Source organism: Nannobrachium achirus, assembly GCF_963921795.1.
Source record: "Nannobrachium achirus genome assembly, chromosome: 12".
NCBI lineage: Eukaryota > Metazoa > Chordata > Actinopteri > Myctophiformes > Myctophidae > Nannobrachium > Nannobrachium achirus.
In genome coordinates, this window is record NC_137832.1 from 19,315,984 (window position 1) to 19,341,088 (window position 25,105).

Genomic DNA, 25,105 nt, shown 5'->3' on the forward strand with positions numbered 1-25,105 from the left:
TCAACAATGAGCAGCACCATAAAGTGGTATAAAAGTCAGATATATAGTATAATATTGCTTGCTTCACAGATTAGCGACATGCCCAGACATCCCTTCACACACACACACACACACACACACACACACACACACACACACACACACACACACACACACACACACACACACACACACACACACACACACACACACACACACACACACACACACACACACACACACACACACACACACAAACACACACACACACACACACACACACACACGCGGAGCACTCCTAATTAATGCTTAAAATGGGCCCTGAGCCATTGTATAGCAGGATGGGAAAATACTCAAGACTAATGACCTGGCATTATAGGACTCCCTCTATCTAGCCAGTATTCTGGACTTTGTCTTGGGAGTGCCTGAAAACACAACTGTATAGCTGAGTAAGTATGGTTTCAACAGGGATGGGATACTGATGATTTGGGCAGGATACAACAACAGTGCTGATAGTGACTGAACGATCAGGGGAGGATCACGATTATGACATTTGGAGGTGGGTCCTGTCTGTGAGCAGGAGGGGCAAGTCCTCTGTACGGTGTAGAGCTGCTTTCTTTTTCCTGGGGTGTTGTAATAATAACTGGCAGGTCAGGCTCAGGCAGTGAAAGGGAGATTCTATTGAAAACTCATACCAGACTGCCATAAGATATTTTAGTTCCTCCCATTATGGATGCTCAATATTATGATCTTAACACAGTGGTTACTTCCCTTGTAGCATGAGGGAAGTAGAGTGAAGAATATCAGATAACGTCAAGAGCTGTGTACTACTGCTCTTGTTGGGACAGATGGTACGTATACGGTTGTTTTGTGCCCTAAAGCAGTGGTTCTCAACCTGTGGGTCGGGACCCCAAATGAGTTTGGGGTGGGTCCCCAGATGATTAACCTAATGTGCAACATTGTTTTCTCTCTCAACAGTAAACAAACCAACATAACGTTTAAGTGTATAGATTGTATCTGCACATTTATAGGTAACAATTTAAGGACTCTTTAATACCTCTAAAATGACAAATTAAACATTGGCCAAATTGTCAAATATTAGAGGCAGAGTAAGTTGCAAGGCGTTGTGAGCATGTAGATCGGCTATTTTCCCCAATAAAACCAAGTTATACAAAATGTTAGGCCTCACCTCTTAGTGCTTGTCAGGGTGGGGGTGGGGGGGGTCCCCAGTTCAAATATGATTATTTTGGGGGTCGCGGCCTGAAAAGGTTGAGAACCACTGCCCTAGAGGGCTGAAACAACATCAACCACACAAGGCACAAGTACTTCTCCGTCAGCCCTTTGAGAGCCTCCCTCTCTCAGCTCTAAATAATGCTTTCCACATGTTCCAGTCTTGCGATACTCTGCAACGCGGCAGATCCTGCATGGCCTTTTTAGTACGCCACAGAGATATATGGCCAGAGCTGCATGCTGATGCTATTATTCGCCTTGGAACGATTTAGGGCTGCCTGCCTTTAACCTGCCATAGAGTATCCCATCATAACTTACCTGACTGGTTGTCAACCGTCTGCAGTGGAGCCTTGGTTTCTGTGGCCCCCGCGCAGCGATGTCATATCACGCTGGAGGAAGTGGCTGGGGAAGACTGAGGAGGGCGAGGGAGAAACTTTGTGTCAACAATAGGGATGGGATGATATGAAAATTTCACATCACGATTATTGTGGCAAAAGAAATCGCGATTTACGAGATTATCGCGATAATCAAAATCCATTATCCTGGGGCGGAACATTTGAGGTTGTAGATCGGCTATTTTTTGGCAAAGACATTTGATAGAGAGTGAAAAATGACTGTATCAAGTATGTATATTATAAGTACCTTTTACCAGTTATAGAGGGTTTAAGTGGTACGGGATATGCAGCTCTGCAAATAAAAGGTGAATTGATCCCAGTGCATGACGGAGGACGATATCACCATATGTTAAATCTCCACAATACGATTATCGTGAGTGTTTCACGATAAACGATAATATGGCGTATCGTCCCATCCCTAGTCAACAACACAAAGCTTTCAGACTGTAGCCCTTAACTAAGGCTGTAGTACACAAATCACAGCAGTAAAGTTCACTTTTAGCTAGCATAAGCCCGGCCCCAGATTCTTATTTTCACAGACTGGCTCCCACACACCATTTTTACAATGACACAGACTAACACAAACATTAGGCACACCCACGCATTCATGTTGAGGGACATGTGCAGACAAAAAAGGAATGACAAACAAAAATCCATTCAGAAAGTTAGTAAATGAATGTCTCCCAGTGTTTACATTTCTCCCGCTCTCGTATTTACACTATGCTCATTGCTCATGCACGTCTTTCAACACTACTATATCTACTTTACATATGTCTATGTAGTCAATGTAGCCAGGAATATATAATATATATATACCAGCCCGGGCAGTTGTGCATTCTATCGCCCGTCTTTATACCAGCCCGGGCAGTTGTGCATTCTATTGCCCGTCTTTTTGTATGCACTTTCTATCCTACAATTGATATTATGCACAGAAATACATTTCCAAATCCCTAGCGTGTACCTTGTGGCAAGTAAATATTGTTTTGATCCAATTCGACCTCTAGATATGTGTTACGTTAAAGGAAATGATAAAGGATGTGATATTGAAGGCAAGGCCAAACTGTGTTTGAAAACTTGAAGGCTGTACATGTTGACAGGAAACGCCTTTGCTAAGCTGGAATGCTAAACATTCAGTGCGATGGTTGTGTTCAGCACGGAAGGGATTGGGAAAGAGTCTGCTTGGGCTGACTTGTATAGCTGGGTCTATACCTGTAGACTGTATGAAGTAGTATTACAATTAGAACCCAATCAGAACGGGTACACATTATTGGGTATCATTATTTTATGCTTTAACTATTGAAAAATAGCAGATATACAAGCTCACAGCGCGGCACCGAGTGCCGCGCTGCGAGCTTGTATACCTGCTATTTTTGAAAAATCATGAAAATTAGAATTTTTACCCGATTCTATAAGTGTCTTTTGAATCCTTCTAAGATTTTTTGAAAAACCTATGTTTCTATGTCAGCAATCTGGCTAGCCATCTTCAAAGAAAAGGTCCTTTTCACTTAAATGAAGCCCAGTTAGTCTGTTCTTGAGAGACTACTACTGTCAGTGGTTCTCAAACCTTTTCATGTGAAGGACCCCAAAATGATATTTATTTGGCCACGGACCCGCATCTCAAAATATCTAGTTCCAGGGACCAAATTTGAGTTACAAACGTTCGCTTTGAAAATACATATATTCAAAGATTTGCACACATTTTCACAACTTTTTCAAAAATAGCAGATCTACAAGCTCGCAGCGCTGCACTCAGTGCCGCGTTGTGAGCTTGTATATCTGCTATTTTTCACTGGTTAAAGCATTCAATAATTCTAGGCCTAAATGGGTTAACAAGTATGTTATTATTATATAATAAACAGTATATGAATTAGCAAGACAGGATGTCTTTTTATTAAGTATCCTTGTAAACTGAAACTTCAATATATCTGAGTTCTCATGGAATTGCATACAATAATATCAACAAAGTCAACAATGTGATATTGCAGACAGACAGAGATTGCCAGTTATTCTTAATAACGTGGTGTGTGCAATGACAGTCAGTATAACGTGTATGAAGAACTATGAAAATGTATGTGTAATATTATATTAAAAGTAACATGTATTAAGTAGACTGCTATGCACATATAACATGTCATTGTACTACAATTGCAGATTTGGTTCAAACAAATGAACAGCTTAATTTGTTCAGCTTGACCCTAAGCCTACTGAGAAGAATATGGCAAATGCTGAAATAAAGAAATATTGATCTTAGACTGATGTTTGAGAAGCCAAGAGGAAGATTCAACATCATTCTTTAGCATTTATGCTATGCATGGCAAAATCTGTATGTTGACATTGTTACTTGCAGTTTAGTATGAAAACATCACATCTTGTCTCTGTGTAACGTCTCTGTGTGACGCTCGGTTTGACACTGACATCACCCTCTGAGATGTCAGGGGAACCAAACTAACTTTTATGCCCTTATATGGAGATCCCTGATGTCAACAATATTATTAAGCCCATATCTAACAGGGCTTCATATGGGAATGCCCACATATGGAGGAAGACAGCCCATACCTGTGTGGCTGGTTCTACAGACAGGGATCTCCATATATGGGCATAAAAGGGATTGTATGTATGATGTCAAAAGTCATAGACGTCATAGGACTTTCACATAACGCATAACTGAGTATTGTAAGCATGTTTGGGGTCTCACACATGGATCGCCATATATGGGTATCAGGGTTCTCCATATATGGGTAACTGGTCCGATATACATCACTGGCCAGATGGCCAAGACATTGTTTGTCACTGACTTGTCGACCTTAGGCGTCTTACTGGCAATAATAATAATAATAAGGGTAATAATAATAATAATAATAATAATAATACATACATACAATTTATCTCTGAGTACTCAAGGTCTCTTTACAAAACAGAAAACTAAATAAAAACAACTCCCATAAAAAGCCTTGAGCTGAAAACCATATACAAAGAAAGCAGAGGGTAGTTTAGCACCTAGTTTCCTGTGTTTTGTCTGGGCTATCAAAGGGATGTCAAGTCAATTACCCTGTTAAGCCAGTTTTGCACAGGAAACTTCAAACTTCCCAACAACATCAAAGGGCCTCAACAGTGGATGTAATAACCAAATAATAGAAATAAAAAAGGATGTTGAAAAGCGAGTTCTCCAACACCGACTTGTGAAGGCAGCTGTAGCATAATAATTACATCAAAGTTCAAACATCTGCAACAGAACACCTCAGGCAGGCTTGAACTTGATGATGGATGCCCAGTATATTAAGATAAACCTGTCAGTAACTGCTTATTGGCCGCAATTCCTCGTAAATCCAATAACGTACTTCTGCATTCAAGGGTCCTAAGTAAAACGGTTTAGACTAATCCTTGGCACACTAATTTAACTTGTACTGAATGCAAAGCAGCGGGTAAAGTACGTTATAAATGCATTAGTTAATTTCACACTTGCTGACTCGAGAGATACCAATAGAAAAGAACGTTTAAAACAGCCTGGTGAGATTGTAAACGCACAACTTTTCAACAAGTGTTTACTCTAGTCCTCGCATCGCCAGGAGGACGTTTACGTTTGCCATGTCCAAGCATACATACGTTTTAATATTCAAGAACACGCAACGCTGGCACGTCAACAGTAACCAGAAGACTAGAGCTATATCCACTTAACCTATTTATTCCAAAGCCCTGGGAGAAAATCATGAAAGCATCAGTCAGTCAGTCTGTTGTGGGCTAGCTATAGCGTCAGCCATCGAGCCAAGACGCTGGATACGCAAAATGGAATCATGAACGACCAGTCCAGCCTTCTCCACTTGTTAATTCAGAGACAACTTACCAAATGACAGAGCCAGTTTTTGCCTTTTTGTCCCTCTCCCGCGGAGTAGCTCCCAACGGACTGTATTTCCGTAAGGCTAAAGTTGTTGTGACCCAGACCAGTGTGTGTGGGCAGACAACTCGCTAACTTAGCTAGTCTGGTTAGCCAGCCAACTGAGTGAGTATCTCTCTATCCCGTGTGTCTCAGGTTGCAGACAGTAAACCGAACGTCCCCTCATGTGAAAAAAACAACATTTTAACACGCTCGTCAAGTCTTGCGAGCATAAGCATGGGACTTCCGGTTCTCGGACTTCAAAATAAGATAGACACTAGAAAAGTGTCGTGTAGAAGGTGATACCTTGAATTTACCTGTAGTTTCCTTATAGTTGCCTTGCCTCCTGGCTGTGTCTTGTCCTATGAATTATGGTAATTCTCTACCAATGGAATGACAGAATATTATTGGGCACGAGAAATGGATGTAAAACTGGATGTAGTAGCCTATTTTACAACATTAGAATTTGTGGTGCCATATAGGCTACAACATTGAGCTCTTAATTGATACAGCACAATGATATGAAAGACAGGAATCGTGGAGAGAGGGGAGGAGGTGCAATAATTGACTATTATCATAGTAAACTGTGACCTCGTAATTCTAACCAATGCAAAAGTTTGGATTTTGGATAGGCGAGTATACAGCAAGGTCAAAACAGAAGTAGTATGTAAATATTTACACAGTAATGTGGACTTTAATGATCATTATAATGCATGTATTGATATAAACTAGGGTTCACTCACAGTGATACATACAGCAGACTCAAATGGAAAGGTATAACTAGAAAAAGTGCTCCTCGGAGCACAGGTCTCCGCCAGGTCAGGTTATTGTAGGACAGCAATGTTCGGAATTCAGTCATTATAGAGGCGAGTGGAATCTTATAAATTGAGAACTTGAGGGATTAATGTTGAAGTTATCCAGGCAAAAATTGGCCTCCTGGTGGAGGCATTTTAAATGTGTGGCAGTGTCATTTTCTTCCATTTCTTTGTTCGAAGCGAAGTACTCTGTGTCTTTAGGGCTGGTTGGAAGTTGGCATAGCCATTTCTATTAATTTACCACTAACCTGGTCTGAGAAAAGGGGATGGACAGTTCCTGGCAAGCAAATCTGTGTTGCTGAATACTGTCCACCCTATTTAATTTCTGTTTTTGGAATCAGTGGGGTCAAATAGTGTTGGCATTGTGTCTTTGGGGCTGTTTTGAGTTGGCATAGCCATTTTCATGAGTGTATCACTCACCTGTTTTGAGAAAAGTGGGGTGGACACAGTTGCTGGCAAGCAAATCAGCAGCCTCCGTTCATTTGTTTTCAGAGTCATTGGGGTCAAATAGTGCATGGCTTCGTTTGGAGCTGTTTTGAGTTTGCATATTCAGTTTTATTTCTCTTTTATTTCCCTTTTCTCACATTGTCTGAGAAAAGGGGAACAGTTCCTGGCAAGCACATCTGTATTGCTGAATACAGATGTGCTTGCACCTACCAGTAGCCTTCATACAATCCTAAAACGCCATTGTTTCTAACCTGGCGTATAGCCAGACTGTCACTCATCTGCGAAGAGAAAAGCATTGTTTCAGTGAAGTAGTTTATCAGGATTGCTGTCTGTTTAGAGAGCCTACTGCCCACCCGCAATATCCATGTCCATTTTTGTAATTGTAAAAGCACTGTCAAGTGTCAACATATGTACAACAAATGTATTCCTTATACTACAGTTTACAGTTTAAGCATTTCTTAATCCAGAGTGATTACAATAAACAAGGTAATATGTCAGTAGGCCTACATCAACATCAATACATCAAATGCAAAGAAATAGTAGCTAATCTAAGAAAAATATAGGTAGACCTAGCACCTATTACTTTGTTTTTTTTATTTAAAACTGATAACTTTTATTTATTGATTTTTTTGTTTACAGTATAGTCCTGATAAACCCTACTGTGCACAATATTTGTTAAAAACTGAAACTAAAGAAAAAATAAACGCAGGCCTACACGATTCAATCTGACTCTTATCTTGAAGTAAACCAAACGGAAGTGTAATGTTCACTAAATGATGGCTTGACGAGCGTGTGAAGTTTATTGAAGCCGTGTAATTGACAGACTGGTCAGGTTGCAGGCAGGCAGCAGTGGGTTGCCTTCGTTGGCAGAGCTGGCTAGACAAGCCTGCTGCGCTGCCAGTGCCACACTGAAGAGAGAAACGGGTTAACGTGATTGATTACCCTACTTGATTAGCAAGTTTGGGTAATAGAACGGCAGCACAGTTACAAAAGCTATGCTAAAACTTTAAAAGTAGAACACAAAAAAGCCCCTGGGGCTTGTTCCACTGTGGTTTCCATTGTACTCAATAATTCATCATCAAGACATACATTAGGCAACATATCTGCAAAAACACTAAAAACAATATAGGCCTACTAGATAGGCTATTGGCCTATTAATAGAGACAAGGGGTGGAGGGCATTCCACATTTTGGTGGTAGAATTTTTCCCATGTTTGAGCCGAACCTATAGGCGGAATTAGGTCAGAGTAGCTCCCTCTGGTGTTGTGCCCATGTGCGTCTCTCACTCAAAGTAGTTTGACATTGGTTAAAATCTATATAAATTGTAAAAAATTACGACATAATAATCATTAATTTAGATAAATCTAAAATATGAATGGCTCATTCTCAAAGGAATGTAACAACCTAAATGTTTTTTGAACCAGAGCACATGGGCATGTCTGTTTGCCCCCATGTGGACACACAATACTTGCATGAAGATAAAGGTAGCGGATACTGTACTGTATATAAATGAAAGGGGTTAGAGATAATATTTTCTATGTGAACATCTTAGTATCAGCTTCTATAAAAAATAAATAACACCAATAAACAGATTGTGCATATTTCTTTCTTTATTGATTTCTTTATTAATTCCAAAACTTTTGGAAAAGGCTAGTTCCATCCACTAGCCTATAACGTTGCTCAAGATTAAATGTGAATCAGATAATCCTCAAACAAAACTGGTTTACAACACACGTTTGCTCATCTTGTTTAGCAAGCAGTCCTTATGTCAGCAGTTCTAGCCTCACATTTGGAACAATTTAAACCAGGGGTGAAGTTTCAAATTAGTAAACCTTCTGCACTGAACACGATAAAGAAAAATGAAGCAGAAGAAAGTGCATATTCATGGTTTAGTGAATAACCAGGCAGAAAATACTTTTGAGTATTCTTGAAACAATAGATCTAAATGATTTATTCAACACTGTTTTCTTTCTTACACTGGTATGATAAGTACTTCTGTCGTTAAAAAATAGGCCATCCTTCGTAAAGCAATAATCCCCAAAATAAGCTATGCATTATCTTAGAGCTACGATTTTCTAACCACTGTTTATTCAATATCAACGATGAATAAATAATCCTCTTTTCCCCCTTATGTCCAAAGACAACTTTTCCATGCTGACAATGTTGGATGAGCCTTGGGCAAGAGTATCTAAATGTAGAGGATATTCAGAGGATGTGAAGTACCTGCAGCTGGCTGACTGCTACTCAAATATACGTAGAGCACCCCATAACCTTTTAAATAATATTCTTATGCATCCTATAGGCAACATTCGGAGTCGACTTTAAGCCCAGGCTACATTGTAAGACCTGAAAACTAATCCAGATCACATAATTTGTCATAATAGCAGTATGTGACCACATTCTTTATTGTCTTGTTTGCTTTCGAGATATCGTCCATAAAAAGGTTATCTGTGGTACGACAGGGGACACTTTAAAACCTTCGTCCTGGTTATGAGTGTGGGAAAAAGAAAAGAAAAAAGAAAAATGTTGATTGCATGACATCCCAACATCTGAACGATAGGTTAGGTTGGACAGTGAACGAGGCAGTATGAACTCTGGCTATGCACAAACCCCAATTTCAATAGCTTATGTTTCCAATACAATGGTCTGCATGGGACAATACAGGCGGTGGGAGAAGAGAAAATCAACATAATGTGTATGAGATGGGGGATGAATGAGGATGATAATAATGAACTTCAGTGCCGTCTACTTTGTGTGGACCATGGATGTGCTGAACAGAAGCATCTTCTTTTTCTTCTTCTTCTTCCCTCCTTTCTCTTCTGAAGAGAGACGGCAAGGATAAGAACAACCTCAGCTCAAATACACACCCATAAAGACAATATAGCTGAAATCCAATTCAAGCCCACAGATAAACACAGGGTTCCCACACATTTTTACCAATTAATTTCCAAAACTTTTCCAAAACTTCTCCATAATATTTAACCCAATTTCCAGGACTATATAACAATAATTCAGCTCAATAACATGTTACTTACTCCTATGCGCAATGCCCAAAGACAGGTAGTGTATGCCAGTGGTTCTCAACCTTTTCAGGCTGTGACCCCCGAAATAATCATATTTTAACTGGGGACCCCCCACCCTGACGAGCACTAAGAGTTGAGGAATTTTGTATCACACGGGTTGCGAGGCGTTGTGAGCATGTAGATCTGCTATTTTCACAATTTCTGCCTCTATATATTTGACAATTTGGCCCATGTTTAATTTGTCATTTCAGAGGTATTAACTAAATCAATAACCCAAGACAATGCATAGATATTTTTCCAGGACCTTCCAGGACCCTTGATAAATTCCAAAACTTTTCCAGTACTGGAAAAAAAAAATCTAATTTCAAAATATTTCCAGGAATTGCATGACCGTGGGAACCCTGCTACAGATAAACAACCCATACATTTAAAAAACTCACCAGGGTCAACCACAGGTTCTGGAGGGGCAGTTGGGCCATTGTCCAGCTGCAGAAGAGCTGTCTCAAAGGCCTGGCTGAAAGAGTTCTGGAAGCTGGGTACCGGGACACGGTCTGACCCATCACTCTCCCCATCGCTGTCCGCTGCCGGAGGAGCCAGTAGCTTGTCTGCAGGACGGTGAAACCAAAAGGTCAATTGGGGAAGGCTCAAATGAGTTTGTCAGTACTATATTTATAAACTTGCTCTACCTTGCTTTTGTGTGACCCTGGGCCCAGCATCTCCTCTGGCTTTACCATCTCTTAGCATCTACAGAATAAAACAAGACAGAGAATCCAATGTTGGAGTCATGCCACACAAACGACTCTACCTGAACACTGAAGATGTAGCAAAAGCGAAGGGCTCCAACAGTTAAAGATTTAATTACGCAAAATAATCTATTGAATAAAATAATTGTATTTTTTTCCCCTGCTGGTTACAGTTACAGGTGTATATACATATAGCGTGGAATATGAAATATAACCTTTCAGCTTTTCTGAAAATAATCCAAAGTAGCTCTAAAGAAGTGATTAAGTTGACAAAAACAACATACCTGTGCAAAGGACATGCAGTTTGAGTCGTCCTCCACACTGCCCACAATAGGTGAAGGGCTTTGTCCATTCAGACAAGGGAACATCCCCTCTGAAACAGCAGAGAAGTCATTAAAAACTAAAACAACAAAAAGGGTAAAAAAGAAAAAATCACTCAAACTAAAAAATAAAACAACAAGAACTGTAGTGTCCAGCAAATTAAAAATGAGTAGCTTTTGGAAGAGCAGCTCTCACCAGACACAGGGCTGCTGCTAAGTGGTGATGGAGGTGCCAACTGAAAGTCAGGGTAGACAGGGATTGTGCTGCTGTGAGGAGGTGACCCGAACGCTGGGAAATGCTGAAGATTCTCCAGGCCGATATGGACCTCTGGATCTGAGGGTGGAACGGAGGACAACAACCTTACAAATGTCTGACACACTGTCCATGTCAAGCGACCGATTTGTGGACAGCTTCCCCTGTAGTTTGTTTACATCAGGCTTCCCCAATAGGCGGCCCGCGGGCCATTTGCTGCCCACGGGGGGCTACTGTCTGGCCCACACCAACTCCAGTAATAATGGTGGTATAAGAGCAGCATCAACACAAGTACATCGTTGTCATTGTATATCGTTGTCAGATGGAAATCTCGTGTAGGTTCTTTCGCAAATCATACAAGGCCTTCGCACAAAAGTAGTGAAAACAGCCAATCTACAAGCACACAACGCCTCGCGGTGCGAGGCGTTGTGTGCTTGTAGATCGGCTGTTTTCACTAGTTTAAATCATTTTTCAAATGATAAATGCAAAACGAACGGTTTTGGACATACAAGATTTTCACCCGACAACGACGATATCTGAACTGTCGCTGGAGTAGCGGGAACGCCACCGTCGCCCCCTGCAATGTTGTGGCCCTCGGCTTGGTACCCTAATGGGCATAATTCAGGCCCTTGGGGGAAACTAATTGGGGAACCCTGGTTTACATCAATAGACATACTTACATTTCCCCTGTTTCTTGTTCTCCTCAATCTCAATACGCTTCTCCCTGCGCTTCTCATCCCTTGCTTTCTTCTGCCTGAGGCGCTTTCTTTTCTCCAGATCATCTAAAAAACGTTTACATTTTTAGATGAAACAGAAAAAGCAGCAAGGCAACATCTGCAAATTCAAAATTCTCACCTGCTCATTAACATTGGAACACAAATCAAACACACTAGAGACTAGACACACCACAAAGTCAAAGGCAGTCATGCATAATATGCACCCACACCTATGAGATTATTCCACCGATTTGAACTGACTACATTGCATGCAATAACAGTTCTAGAAGTGGCAAAACATCCCACAGAGGGATTTTCTCATCCGTCTAAGACATATTGTCCAACAGGTGGAAGACACGCACATGTCAAAATGTGTACCTGCCACGCAAAATGCACACAGGTTGGCATCTCGATAGTGTTAAGAGAGTTGGTAGTGTTAGGTTTTGGAAGTATTACAAATGTTGGTAGTGTTACGAGTGCCGGTTTCGGCATGATCGCAATCGCGAAATGCATGTTTGACTCCCAGAACAGCTCCATCTTTCAAACATTTGAAGAAAACACTATAGCCTCTATCTTTTGAATGCCTGAACGGATAAGCAGATTTTTGTTTGAAAGCTGTGACTGGCGTGCACACGTGTGGTGCATCATCCGTGCATGACCCGTGCACATTAAAAGGTAAGATTCTGGCAATTGAAGATTAAGTCGATTTTAATCCTGGCAGCAAGCAGGTTAAATTCATATCTCTAGTCAATTTAAGGATGCTGACCTGCAAATGTGTCCAGGGTTTCTTTGGACACGATGGGTGGCTGCAGTTCTAGCTCACAAATGCTGTACTCACAAGTGAGTGGCAGGTGAGCCAGATAGCGGTGCCTACGGCGGACGTCCTGTAGGACAGCATTAGAGGTAAATCAGTCAGAGAAATTAAAGCAAAATTACATTCATAATATTACTCCAAATGCTGGCAAGATAATACAATAGTTGCTCAGATGATTAGAAATTGATCATCCCAAATGGCACCCCCTTTGACTTTGCAGGGTGCAACGAGTCTCCAAGTCACTCTTTTAGCACACAAATTAATGCAAACAAAGCAGATTCTTGGGTTTGTTCCTAAATTTTATCCTAAAATTGCTTTTACTATTTTATCATCTGATTTGATCTTCAAATTTCAACAACAAGTTGAACATTTTGTAAAATACATTGTGAAAATCTGCCATTTACAGATCCGTTTCACCTTGCAAAGCAAGTCAAGGGGGAACATATTTTTAATTACAAAGTATTACTTCATTATTTTTCGACTATTGAAGATAGTTACATCATGGCACAGTAACTACATAATCCAAATTTCTACCAAAGTGTCTTTTTGCTTTAAAATAGCATATTTCCAAACACTTCGGAAGAAGCATCTGAAGGTATTTGATTATTCATTATTAACTACCATAATCAATATGATTGAGTAGCATTCTAAAAGTTATCAAGTGCAGGTAAAGTCAAAAATCGAACCTCTGTTCGAAGTGGAGCTGTGTGTGTGTGTGTGTGTGTGTGTGTGTGTGTGTGTGTTGCAGTTGATGCTCAGGGCAGGCTAGACTCAACAGCACCTCTCTGGTCACCCAGGGTTACTACATACAGGCTACATACAGACCCACAGACCCACCCACCCACCCACATACCCACATACCCACATACCTACACACACGGCCACGTATAGGGTAGCTTGTGTTCCACACAGCTCCAAAAATAAAATACTGTATTTAGGCCTGAACACATTATGACGCTAATATTTTATGCTTTAACTATTGAAAAATAGCAGATCTACAAGCTCACAGCGCGGCACCGAGTGCCGCGCTGCGAGCTTGTAGATCTGCTATTTTTGAAAAATCGTGAAAATTCGAATTTTTGACCCGATTACATAAGTGTCTTTTGAATCCTTCTAAGATTTTTTGAAAAACCGATGTTTGTATGTCAACAATCTGGCCAGCCATCATCAAAGAAAAGGTCCTTTTCACTTAACTGGAGCTCAGTTAGTCTGTTCTTGAGAGACTGCTATGTCAGTGGCGCTCAAACCTTTTCATGTGAAGGACCCCCAAAATGATATGTATTTGGCCACGGACCCCCCATTTCAAAATATCTAGTTCCAGGGACCACCCAGAAGCAAAATCTGAGTTACAAACGTTCGCTTTGAAAATACATTATATTCAAAGATTTGCACACATTTTCACGACTTTTTTCAAAAATAGCAGATCTACAAGCTCGCAGCGCGGCACTCGGTGCCGCGCTGTGAGCTTGTATATCTGCTATTTTTCACTGGTTAAAGCATTCAATAATTCTAGGCCTAAATGGGTTAATACAGCTATAAGACAGACCGTAAACCTCCTCTTCTTCATGGTCTTACCTCAGTGATCGTATGTCCCGCCATCTCCACCAGTGCAGCAGTGATGGTGTCTGGGCAATCCTCTAGGCTTCCATATTCACGCTGCAGGCAGCGCAAGTTCACAGGGTGCAAGAACATTTCCTGGCAGTCCTCAGCTGAAATAACAAAGTAAGACGTTTTAGTTCAAGACTTTACCATTCTGATGATCAAATATGATACTACTTTGTGACATATAGAGCAATTTGGTTGGCTGCCATGTTACAATTTTAACTATTGCCAAATAAGGAGCAGATGTTTATGTAACAGGTCACATCATATCGTCGTTGTCGGGCGGAAACCTCGTATCTCCAAGTTTCAAATGTATACGTACTTTCGCAAAGTAAAGCCCTGCTTCATCATACAAGGCCATCGCACAAGGCGTTGTGTGCTTGTAGATCGGCTGTTTTCACTAGTTTAGTTCATTTTTAAAATGATAAATACAAAACGAACGGTTTTGGACATATAAGGTTTCCACCCGACAACAACGTTATGTTGGCTGTTGCATAAAACTTGTGCAATCAAGTGATTCCCTCAAAAGTAGCAAGCTCTAGCGCTCAGGTAGCGCTGTGGTAAACTGCCTGCCCACCACCAAGGAGGTCACGGGTTGTAATCCACTGTGGTGCATACGGCTTTGTCAAGCGTCTATACGAACACAATTGGCTCGTTTTTGGCTCGTTTCCGAAGCCGGGCAGGTATTTGACATTGCAGGTGCTCCTGGGCAGGAGGAGTTGGACTAAACTCTACATCCTCCCAGTGGGGACTCCTCACTGGCAGGCAGGTCAGTAGGACACAACAGCAGTGTCACACACAAATGTGTGTGGGGGGGAATTAATTGGAAATGGCACAACAGCTAAATTGGTTAAAAACTACACAAACAAAGTGACAAGCTCTCTGAATATCCTAACATTGCTAAACACTTGAAACTGAAGAAATATTTCATACATTTCTTAAATAAATATTGCAACAGCCTCAAGCATTGTTAACATTTTTCAGTTTGGAAATCACCCAGGTGTTCATGACAGCAAGGGAACCTTCATTGCTAAACAGAACGCTGACTCTTACCTTGGTAGAAATAATAGTAGGGTCCATGAGCCACATTGGCTGGGGGCCGGCCTGCTTCTGCTTGACCAGAAGGGGTCTCCTTTGTAGGCTGGGGCTCTGGAGCCTCAGCAGGTTCTTCCAGCACGCTCTCCAGGATTCCATTTGGGCAGTCTGGCTCCTCACAAGTAGCCGCCTCGGGCTCCTCACCAGTGGCCTCCTCTGGGAACTCAGCCACCTCATCGTCAAAGGCAGAGGAGTATTGCAATACAGGCTAGTGAAGAGAGACAAACAGTAGTGATTATGACTATGAATTAAGGCATTCACTAATAGTGATTTTTAGTATTCGAATTATTCGACCTCAAAGTATTCGAATAGTCGAATATTTGACAGGACTGGCCAAACTGTCAAATATTAAGTAAGCAAGTGGCGAACATTGTGAAAATAGCAGATCTACATGCTCACAACGCCTCGCGCTGCGAGGCGTTGTGAGCATGTAGATCTGCTATTTTCACAATATTTATCTGTGGAACTGAGTCACATTAAATGTAATACCTACAATGCCAAGTGCTTGTCAGGGTGGGGGTCCCCAGTTCAAATATGATTATTTTGGTGGTCACGGCCTAAAAAGGTTTGAGAACCCCTGGTATAGAGCATTAACAAATTCATCCACCAGTGGCATTGATAACTCATTCTTATGACTTCCTATAGCCAAGCTTTATAATCTATATATATAAGCGAATATTCGACTTCGGTGAACAACGTTGAATAGTGACTTTGATATTCGAATATTCGAATAGTTGGTGAATGCCCTACTATGAATACCAACACGCAAGAGGAAAAAAAGTGAAAGTGGTGCCCGTGAATAGTCTCCTAAGATCACACAGTTATACTACACAAGTAAGGCTACAGTCATCTATGGTTCCTTTTCTTCTGATTGCATGATTTTATTCATACATATTTGTCAGGCTAAAGGGTAACAGTACACTTTTAAACTCAAATATGTAATAAAAACTTTCACGCTATCAAGGCGATGGGTATCTGCTTTTCAAATGTTCCCACATTGTGGACTTTCTTCCATGCCAAGCAAAGTCCATCTTAATACCGATATTGCAGGTAATCCTTTTCTTTACCATGTTGAGGCTGAAAAGCGCTCAGATGTGAGGTGTTTTGTGCATGGGGTGGTGTCGTATGTATCCAACTTTTGCTTCACGGTCGTTTTTGTGCATGTACGGGTTGTAAGAAGTTTTATTATGTTATGAGCCTCCTATGTGGAAGTTCGGCCTGAACACATTATGACGCAATATTTTATGCTTTAACTATTGAAAAATAGCAGATATACAAGCTCACAGCGCGGCACCGAGTGCCGCGCTGCGAGTTTGTAGATCTGCTATTTTTGAAAAATCTTGAAAATTAGAATTTTGACCCGAGGTGCCGCGCTGCGAGTTTGTAGATCTGCTATTTTTGAAAAATCTTGAAAATTAGAATTTTGACCCGATTCTATAAGTGTCTTTTGAATCCTTATAAGATTTTTGGAAAAAACCTATGTTTCTATGTCAGCAATCTGGCTAGCCATCGTCAAAGAAAAGGTCCTTTTCACTTAACTGGAGCTCAGTTAGTCTGTTCTTGAGAGACTACTATGTCAGTGGTGCTCAAACCTTTTCATGTGAAGGACCCCCAAAATTATATTTATTTGGCCACGGACCCCCATTTCAAAATATCTAGTTCCAGGGACCACCCAGAAGCAAAATTTGAGTTACAAACGTTCGCTTTGAAAATGCATATATTCAAAGATTTGCACACATTTTCACGACTTTTTCAAAAATAGCAGATCTACAAGCTCGCAGTGCGGCACTCGGTGCCGCGCTGTGAGCTTGTATATCTGCTATTTTTCACTGGTTAAAGCACTCAATAATTCTAGGCCTAAATGGGTTAATGTAACACATTATTACATTATTGAAAGATCCGTTATTACGTTATGTGCTTGTTTTTTTTATTACATTATGTGCTGATTATTACATTGTGAGTTTTTATTTTTTATTACATTATGAGCCCTTATTACATTATTGGTTGCTACACACCCCTCAGCTTAGCTGACAGTGCAGAAAAATAACTATGGTTCAAGTGGAAAAATACCCACCATTCGTTGCTAAAAACACCTGCGATTATTATCGATGACCAAATGAGTTGGTAACGAATTTAGTAATCAATTTTAGTTGATTAGTTGTTGCAGGCCTAAAGGGAATACAACGTTACATGTGTCCTTGCTTGGATTACAAAACCAGGACAATTTACAAGCTCTGCAAGATAAGGGACCATATTCAGATAATAAAGCTTATCTCATCGCACACACCTTAACAGCTTTATAAATAGCACAGCAAAAAAGCAGGAATGTGCATAGCAAATGACAGCTAAACTCACTGTTTAGCAATCATTTATTCAACAAGTTTTATATGTGCTTGTCAACTACAGCCAGAATTCCAATTAGAAATGTACCTAAATCTCAATTACCAATGCTGGAAAGGGACATCCATTCCAAGCGCCTACAATCTTTTGAGAAGGAATTGTTAATGGCCGGTGTTTCCTAGTAGACTAACCTTGGAACTGCTGGTTATGGTCACCACTTCCTCCACAGGGGAGGCGGGTTCTTCCAGAGTGAGTGAGGACAGATTGTGGTCCACAGCACTTTTCTTCTCACTCGTCTTCTGTTGCTTCAACACAGCTTCCTCTCTCTCCTAAAACGCAAACAGTAAACAATTAATTAAGACCACCTTGGAACCGTTAATACAGTCAGATAATGGCCCTATACTCACGTCGTACACACATACATTCTGCGTAACTTTCATTAACATTATTTATCATCACTGTCTGTGAAAATGCCCGAAACCTAATGTTTCTATTTAAAGAGTGTATTGCACCACAACATGAACAAACACTAATAACAGTTAAATTGCTGGTTTAATTCCATGGTGTACTGGAGGACAATAATGGTGGGGGGCCGTTATTATGGCTTAATGGGTCATCTGGTCATCAGAAAGTCACTGGTTCGACCTCAAGTCCGCTCAGTATCTCTTTATGTCCAAGTGTCCCTGAGCAAGACATTCAAAAGCTCCCCCTGAGCACTGACATGACCCTTTGAGCAGCTATTAGCTGGATGAAACTGAATCTTCTCCTGCCTGGTTAATAAAGGCTTACTTTGATAAATCAAGTGGAGGGTGCATTCTTTTTTTGATGACCATAAAGGCTCGTCATTGACTTATGCTTATGTGTACTTTGCCATCATCATTGATGTAGTTTTAGAGGTGTGTACCTGCAAATCGCATAGGGCACTCTGGATGAAACAGGATTCAGCATCCACTTCCTGGCTGAGCTGGGCCTGCAAGGTGGCTTTCTCTTCTGCCATCAGATTCAGAACCTGCTCTGGAGAGGCCAGCAGCAGCTTGGAGTACTGGCTGAGACACATATCTGGAAAATACATGTTCAAAAAGAGGAATATCACTTAATAACAATTATTAAATAAGGCTTCCCCATCTCACAAGATTGTTCCATTTGCATTAGTTGTTTGGCCTGTCTCTTATACAGATATAAAATATATACTGTATATATACACTGTATATATTGTGTAAAAAAAGCATTGCAGATGCCATAACACCCCAAATCATAACTGACTGCGGAAATTTCCCACTGGGATTCTGGAAGCAACTTTTATTTAAGAAGGTTAACATTTCTCTAATATAAATCGTTGTTCTGAGTGGTCTCGTGTAATCTTGTAATATTTTGAGATTTTCACTGTATGCCATTAAAGGTTTGCAATAATTCACTGTGTGTGCAATGTATCTAGAATAAGAAATTGAAAGTTTCAAGAAATTTTACTTTTACACATGTTTTTTTTAGATGGATCTGTATTTGCTGCAAGACCAACACATCTTAAAATCCTTTAATTCAATATGGATACTTAGTTTTCTTACCTCCGAAGCGAACTGGTTCTTCCACTTTCACCCACTGAGCACTAGGCATGGCCACGAGGGCTCCCTTTTCTCTGCGCATCAGACGCATGGTGATGAGATCACCAACGGCATACTGCCTGGTCTCCATTGCAACCACACTACAACAGGAGATACATAATTACTAAGTCATTCGAAAGATTTTAACCCATTTAGGCCTAAAATTATTGGATGCTTAACTATTAAAAAATAGCAGATACAAGCTCACAGCGCGGCACCGAGTGCCGCGCTGCGAGCTTGTAGATCTGCTATTTTTGAAAAAGTCGTGAAAATGTGTGCAAATCTTTGAATATATGTATTTTCAAAGCGAACGTTTGTAAATCAAATGTTGCTTCTGGGTGGTCCCTGGAAATAAATATTTTGAGATGCGGGTCCGTGGCCAAATACATATCATTTTCGGGGTCCTTCACATGAAAAAAGTTTGAGAACCACTGACATAGTAGTCTCTCAAGAACAGACTAACTGAGCTCTAGTTGAGTGAAAAGGACCTTTTCTTTGATGATGGCTGGCCAGATTGCCGACATAGAAACATAGGTAAAAAAAAAAAAAAAAAACGTAGGATTCCAAAGACACTTATAGAATCGGGTCAAAATACTAATTTTCACGCTTTTTCAAAAATAGCAGATCTACAAGCTTGCAGCACCGCGCTGTGAGCTTGTATATCTGCTATTTTTCAATAGTTAAAGCATACAATAATGATACACAATAATGTTCTAAATGGGTAAACAGTTAAAAATAACTTAATGCTTCAAAGTTGCATTTGTAGCACTCTTTGGCTGCGGTTACATGGACAATATATATGTATCCATATCCATTCAGAATGAACTCATTCCGAACATACCCAACTGTTTACATGGAACTTGAATACAAGTATATTCCGATTCAAACGGCATATACCACCCCTCCCAAACCCGAATGAAATTTAATTCGCAATGGAATGGAATTCATCCCGAGGTGTTTACATGAGCATTTTCATTCTGAATGAGCAGTCATTCGGAATACAAGTGGAACATACCTGCTCACGTAAACGCAGCCATTGTCACCTTTGTTACCTTTTGAGGTCAGCAGAGTGCACGGCCTCGTAGCAGATGGGACACTTGGCCCAGCTCTTGTCACTGAGTGACAGATAGTGTAGCATGCATGGCCAGCAGAAGATGTGTCCACATCGTGTGATGTGGGCTGCCACGGGAGGGTACAGGCAGATGGGGCACGAGGGCACCTCATGGCTGTAGATGCGCTAAAAATGTAAAAGAAATGTATGTATGGCTTAATATCATTTTTGTTCTTAACTTAATGTGTACAACAGGGTTCCCAAATTAGTTTTCAAGCCAAGGGCCACAACACTGCAGGGGGCGACGGTGGCGTTCCCGCTACTCCAGCGACAGTTCAGATATATCGCTGTTGTCGGGTGAAAATCTTGTATGTCCAAAACCATTCGTTTTGCATTTACGGTATCATTTTAAAAATGATTTAAACTAGTGAAAACAGCCGATCTACAAGCACACAACGCCTCGCGGGTGCGAGGCGTTGTGTGCTTGCAGATCGGCTGTTTTCACTACTTTTGTGCGACGGCCATGTATGATGAGGCTTTACTTTGCGAAAGAACATACAAATTTGGAGATACGAGGTTTCCACCGACAACGACGATATAGTAGTGTTGTTGCTGCTCTTATACCACCATTATTACTGGGGTTGGTGGGGGCCAGACAGTAGCCCCCCCCCGCGGGCTGCAAATGGCCCGCGGGCCACCTATTGGGGAACCCTGGTGTACAACTAAAATGTATTTTTATAACCAGCAAGACTCCCTAATCGGGAAATTTAAGAATTAGGACGTAGTAGGAGAGAAACCTTTGTAACGGAAATGAAAATAAAGTTGAAAAGTACACAGAAGACACTCACCACTTGCTGCACACAGTCCCAGTTAACCAGTGTATCTGGGTCAGTGAAGTGAGCGGTATAGTCCTGGTCATCAGTCACCACAAACTGGCAACTGAAACAAAACAAGTTCAGTTCTTTTAAAAGCTGTTCTGTTGCATTCTTTTTTTTCCAAAATGACTGAGTGAATATTGTTTACATAACCTTTACCAGGTGCATTGAGATTTATTCATGAAAAAGTAATAATGAAAGGCAATTGCCTCATTTTATTCTGTCACACGAGTGTAAGATAGATGGTTCAAACATAGTAAAGTAAATTAACACAATACAGTATTGCAACTTAAATGTCTTGGGGTAGCATTTCATACCTCCTATCACACTTCACTGCCCGAATAGGGGTCCACCCTATGTTCCCCAGGTTCTATGTTCCCCTCTCTATGTTCCCCACCTCACAGCATTCGTTTTAGTGAGGTTAGGGTTAGGGGTAGGTTTAGGTGGTAAGAAAGTGGGTAACATAGAACCTGGGGAACATAGAACCTGAGGAACATGGGTACGGTCCCCCTGAATAATGCCCAATTCATACTCCATCGCATGACAGTGTGTTGACATTAGCTAGAATATCAGTTCTTTAACTCATTCTGGGCGATCCCCGTAGAAACCGTAGATTTCCTGCTGTACCGCAGTGCCATGCCCGTCGATCCCGGAAGTTTAATTAGCTTTAATCATTATGAAAGGATTAAAAGTATTATCGCAGATTTTCGCTGATTCTGGCTCTTTAGGCCCGCCCCCCTAACTGTATCCGGTCATTTCCAGTCTGGACCGGATCTAGCTTTCCGTATCCGGTCTGAGCCTGGGCCATAGTCCCGCCTCCGTTGGTTTACAGTGTAACAGAAGAGAAAGCTACTCGGCGATGGAACACTCGTTTTTCAATCGGATTTTTGCGTTTGGAAACTTTGATCCAGTCTCTACACGCCTGGATTATGATCCCCGCACATATCGTGCGTTTTGTGCGCGAACGTGTCCACTTTTCAATGTTTTTTCATGTAAACACTGGCGGATAAGCAGGGATACAGCGTGGCAACGGATATGTCTATTTCAATGGGGTTTTTTTTATTCGAAAGCTTGTCACCGAGTCTACAGTCTACTAGATGAGTCGCGCACAGATTGTGCACGATGCGTGCGCGTGCCCACGTTAAAAGGTAAGGACAATTTGGCAGCTGCTTACTACAGCTATGTTTAAAATGGCAGCAAAATTGTTAAGCAACACCATCATGCGACAAGTACAAATTTTGTTCAAATCGGATGCTTGAGAAACCACTTACTTGGCCTGCAAGAAAAGCTCCTTGTTGAAGGGCTTGTGCGTGTGGCCCCACTTGTTCCGGCGGCCCCAGCCGGACTGGCCAACATCTCCGATGCCACCATTGGCCCCGCGGGGTTCAAAGGTGAAGTTGAGCAGGTGGTTCAGACTTATCTTTTTGGGTCCAGCAAATTGAGCCGGGCTAAACTCAGCCCGGCGCGTCTCGGCTACCTGCAAAGACAGAGAGAGATATTGATCTGTTAAACAGCCAATTTGACAGTTAAAGAATGAGAAGAATAAGAAAGAAAGGAGGCAACAGAGTGGAAAACAAGAAAATATGTTGTTGCCAGTGGGGTGTCCAGTGAAAAAAATCCACAAAGGTCACTTCTGTTCTCACTTTCAAATAAAGCACCTTTATTAACCTGGCACCAATTTCACTTTTTAAAAAATGAGTCACAACTTCACAAGAATTCAATCAAACTTTGTGAGAATAAGTCAGGAATTCCATTCCAAACTGAATAGTGCATGGTCCTTCGGTTTCTGCCATGAATTTGATTACAGATTCTATTTTTGATGCCATGAATGCTCACCTCCTCACGTCGTCCTCCGCCTGTAAGCCCATATTGCCGTCCTCCTCTCTGGGGGGGTCTCTTGTCAAAATTCTTGTTTTTCTGTGAAGTGGTGTGACGAGGGCCTGTGAAACTGTCAGTCTTGGGGAAGGAGGGTTCCCGCTTGCGACCATAGCGCTTGGAACCTCCATTACTCTTACCATCTGAAAAGATGAGATACTGAATGTTATTACCGTACCTTGAATATTAAGTTATGGGCCAAATCAATTTGCAATTAATCATATTCATAATAGGACACCGACAGCTGTGGTATATTTATAGGTAAGCACATGTGCAGCCAGCTGATATAGAGCATTGGCTCTCAAAGTGGGGTCCGGGGTCCATTTGAGGGAGTTCCAGGGAGTCCCCAGCTAAATGATAGTTAGGAACAAGGAGTGTACAAATGGAACCAAATGGATCCTTTCACTCAAGAGTTAAATTAACATTGTTTTCACTATATAAATGGTGGTCTCAAAGATAGAAATGGCATTAAATGGGGGTCCATAGCCAAATGCATGTCAAACTGGGGGTAAATGATTCAGAATCACTGCTAGAGCTGTAAAATCTTCTTTTATGGGGATCCCTGCCATTATCTTTTCAAATGTGGGTCCGCGGGCTAATAAGGGGGTCCTTGACATGAAAAGGTTTTAGAACCACTGAAATAGAGGGCCTATAAGCCTAGTAGGCCCAGACTTATTTATTTTAGTTATATGCTCACAGTTAGAACACGTATTTGAAATTTCAAAAGTATCCTCTTGTAATTGAATGAATTCAGTTAGTTTGTAGGCTAACCTTGTAGGTAACGCTTTGATGACAGCAAGTCAGCAACGTCATCTACATTGTGTAAACACCATGGTCTACCACTAGGTGTCATCCATAATCCGTATAAACGCCATGCTCTTGTACTCTCTACCACTAGGCCCAAAGCGGCCTTCATCGTGTTTGAAATGTGCATGTTATGTTTACTATTCATGGGCTTTCACTTCACCTGTTTTGGGTTTAGAATCGCCAGGTACCGGGCCGGTAGAACTCGAACGGGGTGGAACCTTGCTGCTGTTGGTAGTGTAGGGATTTTTCTCCATATTTGTCTCCTTCTTGCAGTGAGATGTTTTGAGGCCAAGCTCCAGCGAGAGAGCCTCCGAGCTCTCTAGCATCAAACGGAATAAAAACGGGGGGTGAAAGCGGACTGCGAGTGTGGGTCAGGCGGCAAAGGCCCTGGTGCATTTCTGTCAAACACGGAGACTCCATTACGGCGACATCTTGACACCAAAACAAAATGAGAAAAAAAGAGACACAATTTCGATTGGTCTCAATGTAAGCAGTCTGAAGAAAGAGAGAACGTCGCTCACTACGAGGGGCCTAGACCCCAAAAATGTTCGCTTTTTCTAGTCTCAGAAAAGACAAAATGCCTTGAAAAGGCGTCGCACGTTTTCCAAATGCTGGAAAACGCGTAAATTGTAAGATTATATCCAAAGATCTATGTTGGTTGTTTCGGACTTGCACTAATGGCGACGGGTCGCCAGACAAGAACCTGAAGGACCCGGATGGATCTTCTATACACTCCGTGTTTGGTAAAAACGCCCACTTGGGTATTTATGGGAAATGTAGTTGTTGATGACAGAAATAGATGTGTGTGCCTGCAGCTGTTTCTACATAGAGATAAGAAGCAATGAGCAGGGAAAATACGTTGACTTTTACTCAATCATCAGTCACTTATCTTTCTTTCCCCGTGCTGGAACAGACTCCATCTATGTGTAACTAAACTTGTAATTGTAATGCATACATTACATAGCAACACCCTAACTCACTTCTACCAAGATATGTCATATAAAATAATGAACACATAAACTGCAAGTACTGTCATGAGCAGCATTGCATAATACTTTATCATTGAAATATTAAAAACGTATATGCAAGTCTATGAGGACTATTATACTTCAGCTACGAAGCTCTCAGATTGAAAGTATTAATTTTTTGTCACCTGTTAACAAAACAGACAAACAAAAATCTGGATATTGGAAAATAGAGTATACCTCTATGGCCTCCCCTAAGTAACAAGAATAATAAAATTTCATCAACCATTCA

The 25,105-nt window shown here is 41.2% G+C and overlaps 3 protein-coding genes across 3 annotated transcripts in view; 1 reads left to right on the forward strand and 2 right to left on the reverse strand.

Annotated features, from left to right (window-relative positions):
* Nucleotides 1–5,564, reverse strand: part of LOC308295196 (uncharacterized protein) — a 47,141-nt gene extending 41,577 nt beyond the window's left edge. The window contains exons 1-2 of the mRNA XM_080738194.1: nucleotides 5,446–5,564; nucleotides 1,528–1,621 (exon numbers count right to left, since the gene is read on the reverse strand). The gene's annotated coding sequence lies outside the window, so the exon portion shown is untranslated. The remainder of the gene's footprint in view (nucleotides 1–1,527; nucleotides 1,622–5,445) is intronic.
* The window catches only part of LOC308296273 (RNA-binding protein Musashi homolog 1-like), a gene marked incomplete at both ends in the record, with an annotated part of 340,664 nt that overhangs the window by 142,912 nt on the left and 172,647 nt on the right, over nucleotides 1–25,105 (forward strand). The window lies entirely within an intron of this gene.
* rnf10 (ring finger protein 10) lies at nucleotides 8,329–24,535 on the reverse strand. The gene is made up of 17 exons (XM_080738015.1): nucleotides 24,009–24,535; nucleotides 23,003–23,184; nucleotides 22,438–22,643; nucleotides 21,140–21,230; nucleotides 20,293–20,477; nucleotides 19,205–19,341; nucleotides 18,547–18,701; nucleotides 17,834–17,971; nucleotides 15,261–15,510; nucleotides 14,181–14,314; nucleotides 12,558–12,675; nucleotides 11,756–11,857; nucleotides 11,019–11,156; nucleotides 10,787–10,875; nucleotides 10,446–10,503; nucleotides 10,200–10,364; nucleotides 8,329–9,555 (listed from the first exon to the last, which is right to left on the reverse strand). The coding sequence occupies exons 1-17, from the start codon at nucleotides 24,172–24,174 to the stop codon at nucleotides 9,482–9,484; spliced, it is 2,388 nt and encodes a 795-aa protein (XP_080594141.1). The 5' UTR covers nucleotides 24,175–24,535; the 3' UTR covers nucleotides 8,329–9,481.

What these genes read in the sequence shown, in the direction of transcription:
- rnf10 (XM_080738015.1), bottom strand. Translation starts at nt 24,174, where the DNA reads ATGCTAGAGAGCTCGGAGGCTCTCTCGCTGGAGCTTGGCCTCAAAACA. An exon ending in CGATTCTAAACCCAAAACAG is followed by an intron (nt 23,185 to 24,008) that starts GTGAAGTGAAAG and finishes TCATCTTTTCAG; the next exon opens with ATGGTAAGAGTAATGGAGGT. An exon ending in GAGCTTTTCTTGCAGGCCAA is followed by an intron (nt 21,231 to 22,437) that starts GTAAGTGGTTTC and finishes GTTTTGTTTCAG; the next exon opens with TTGCCAGTTTGTGGTGACTG.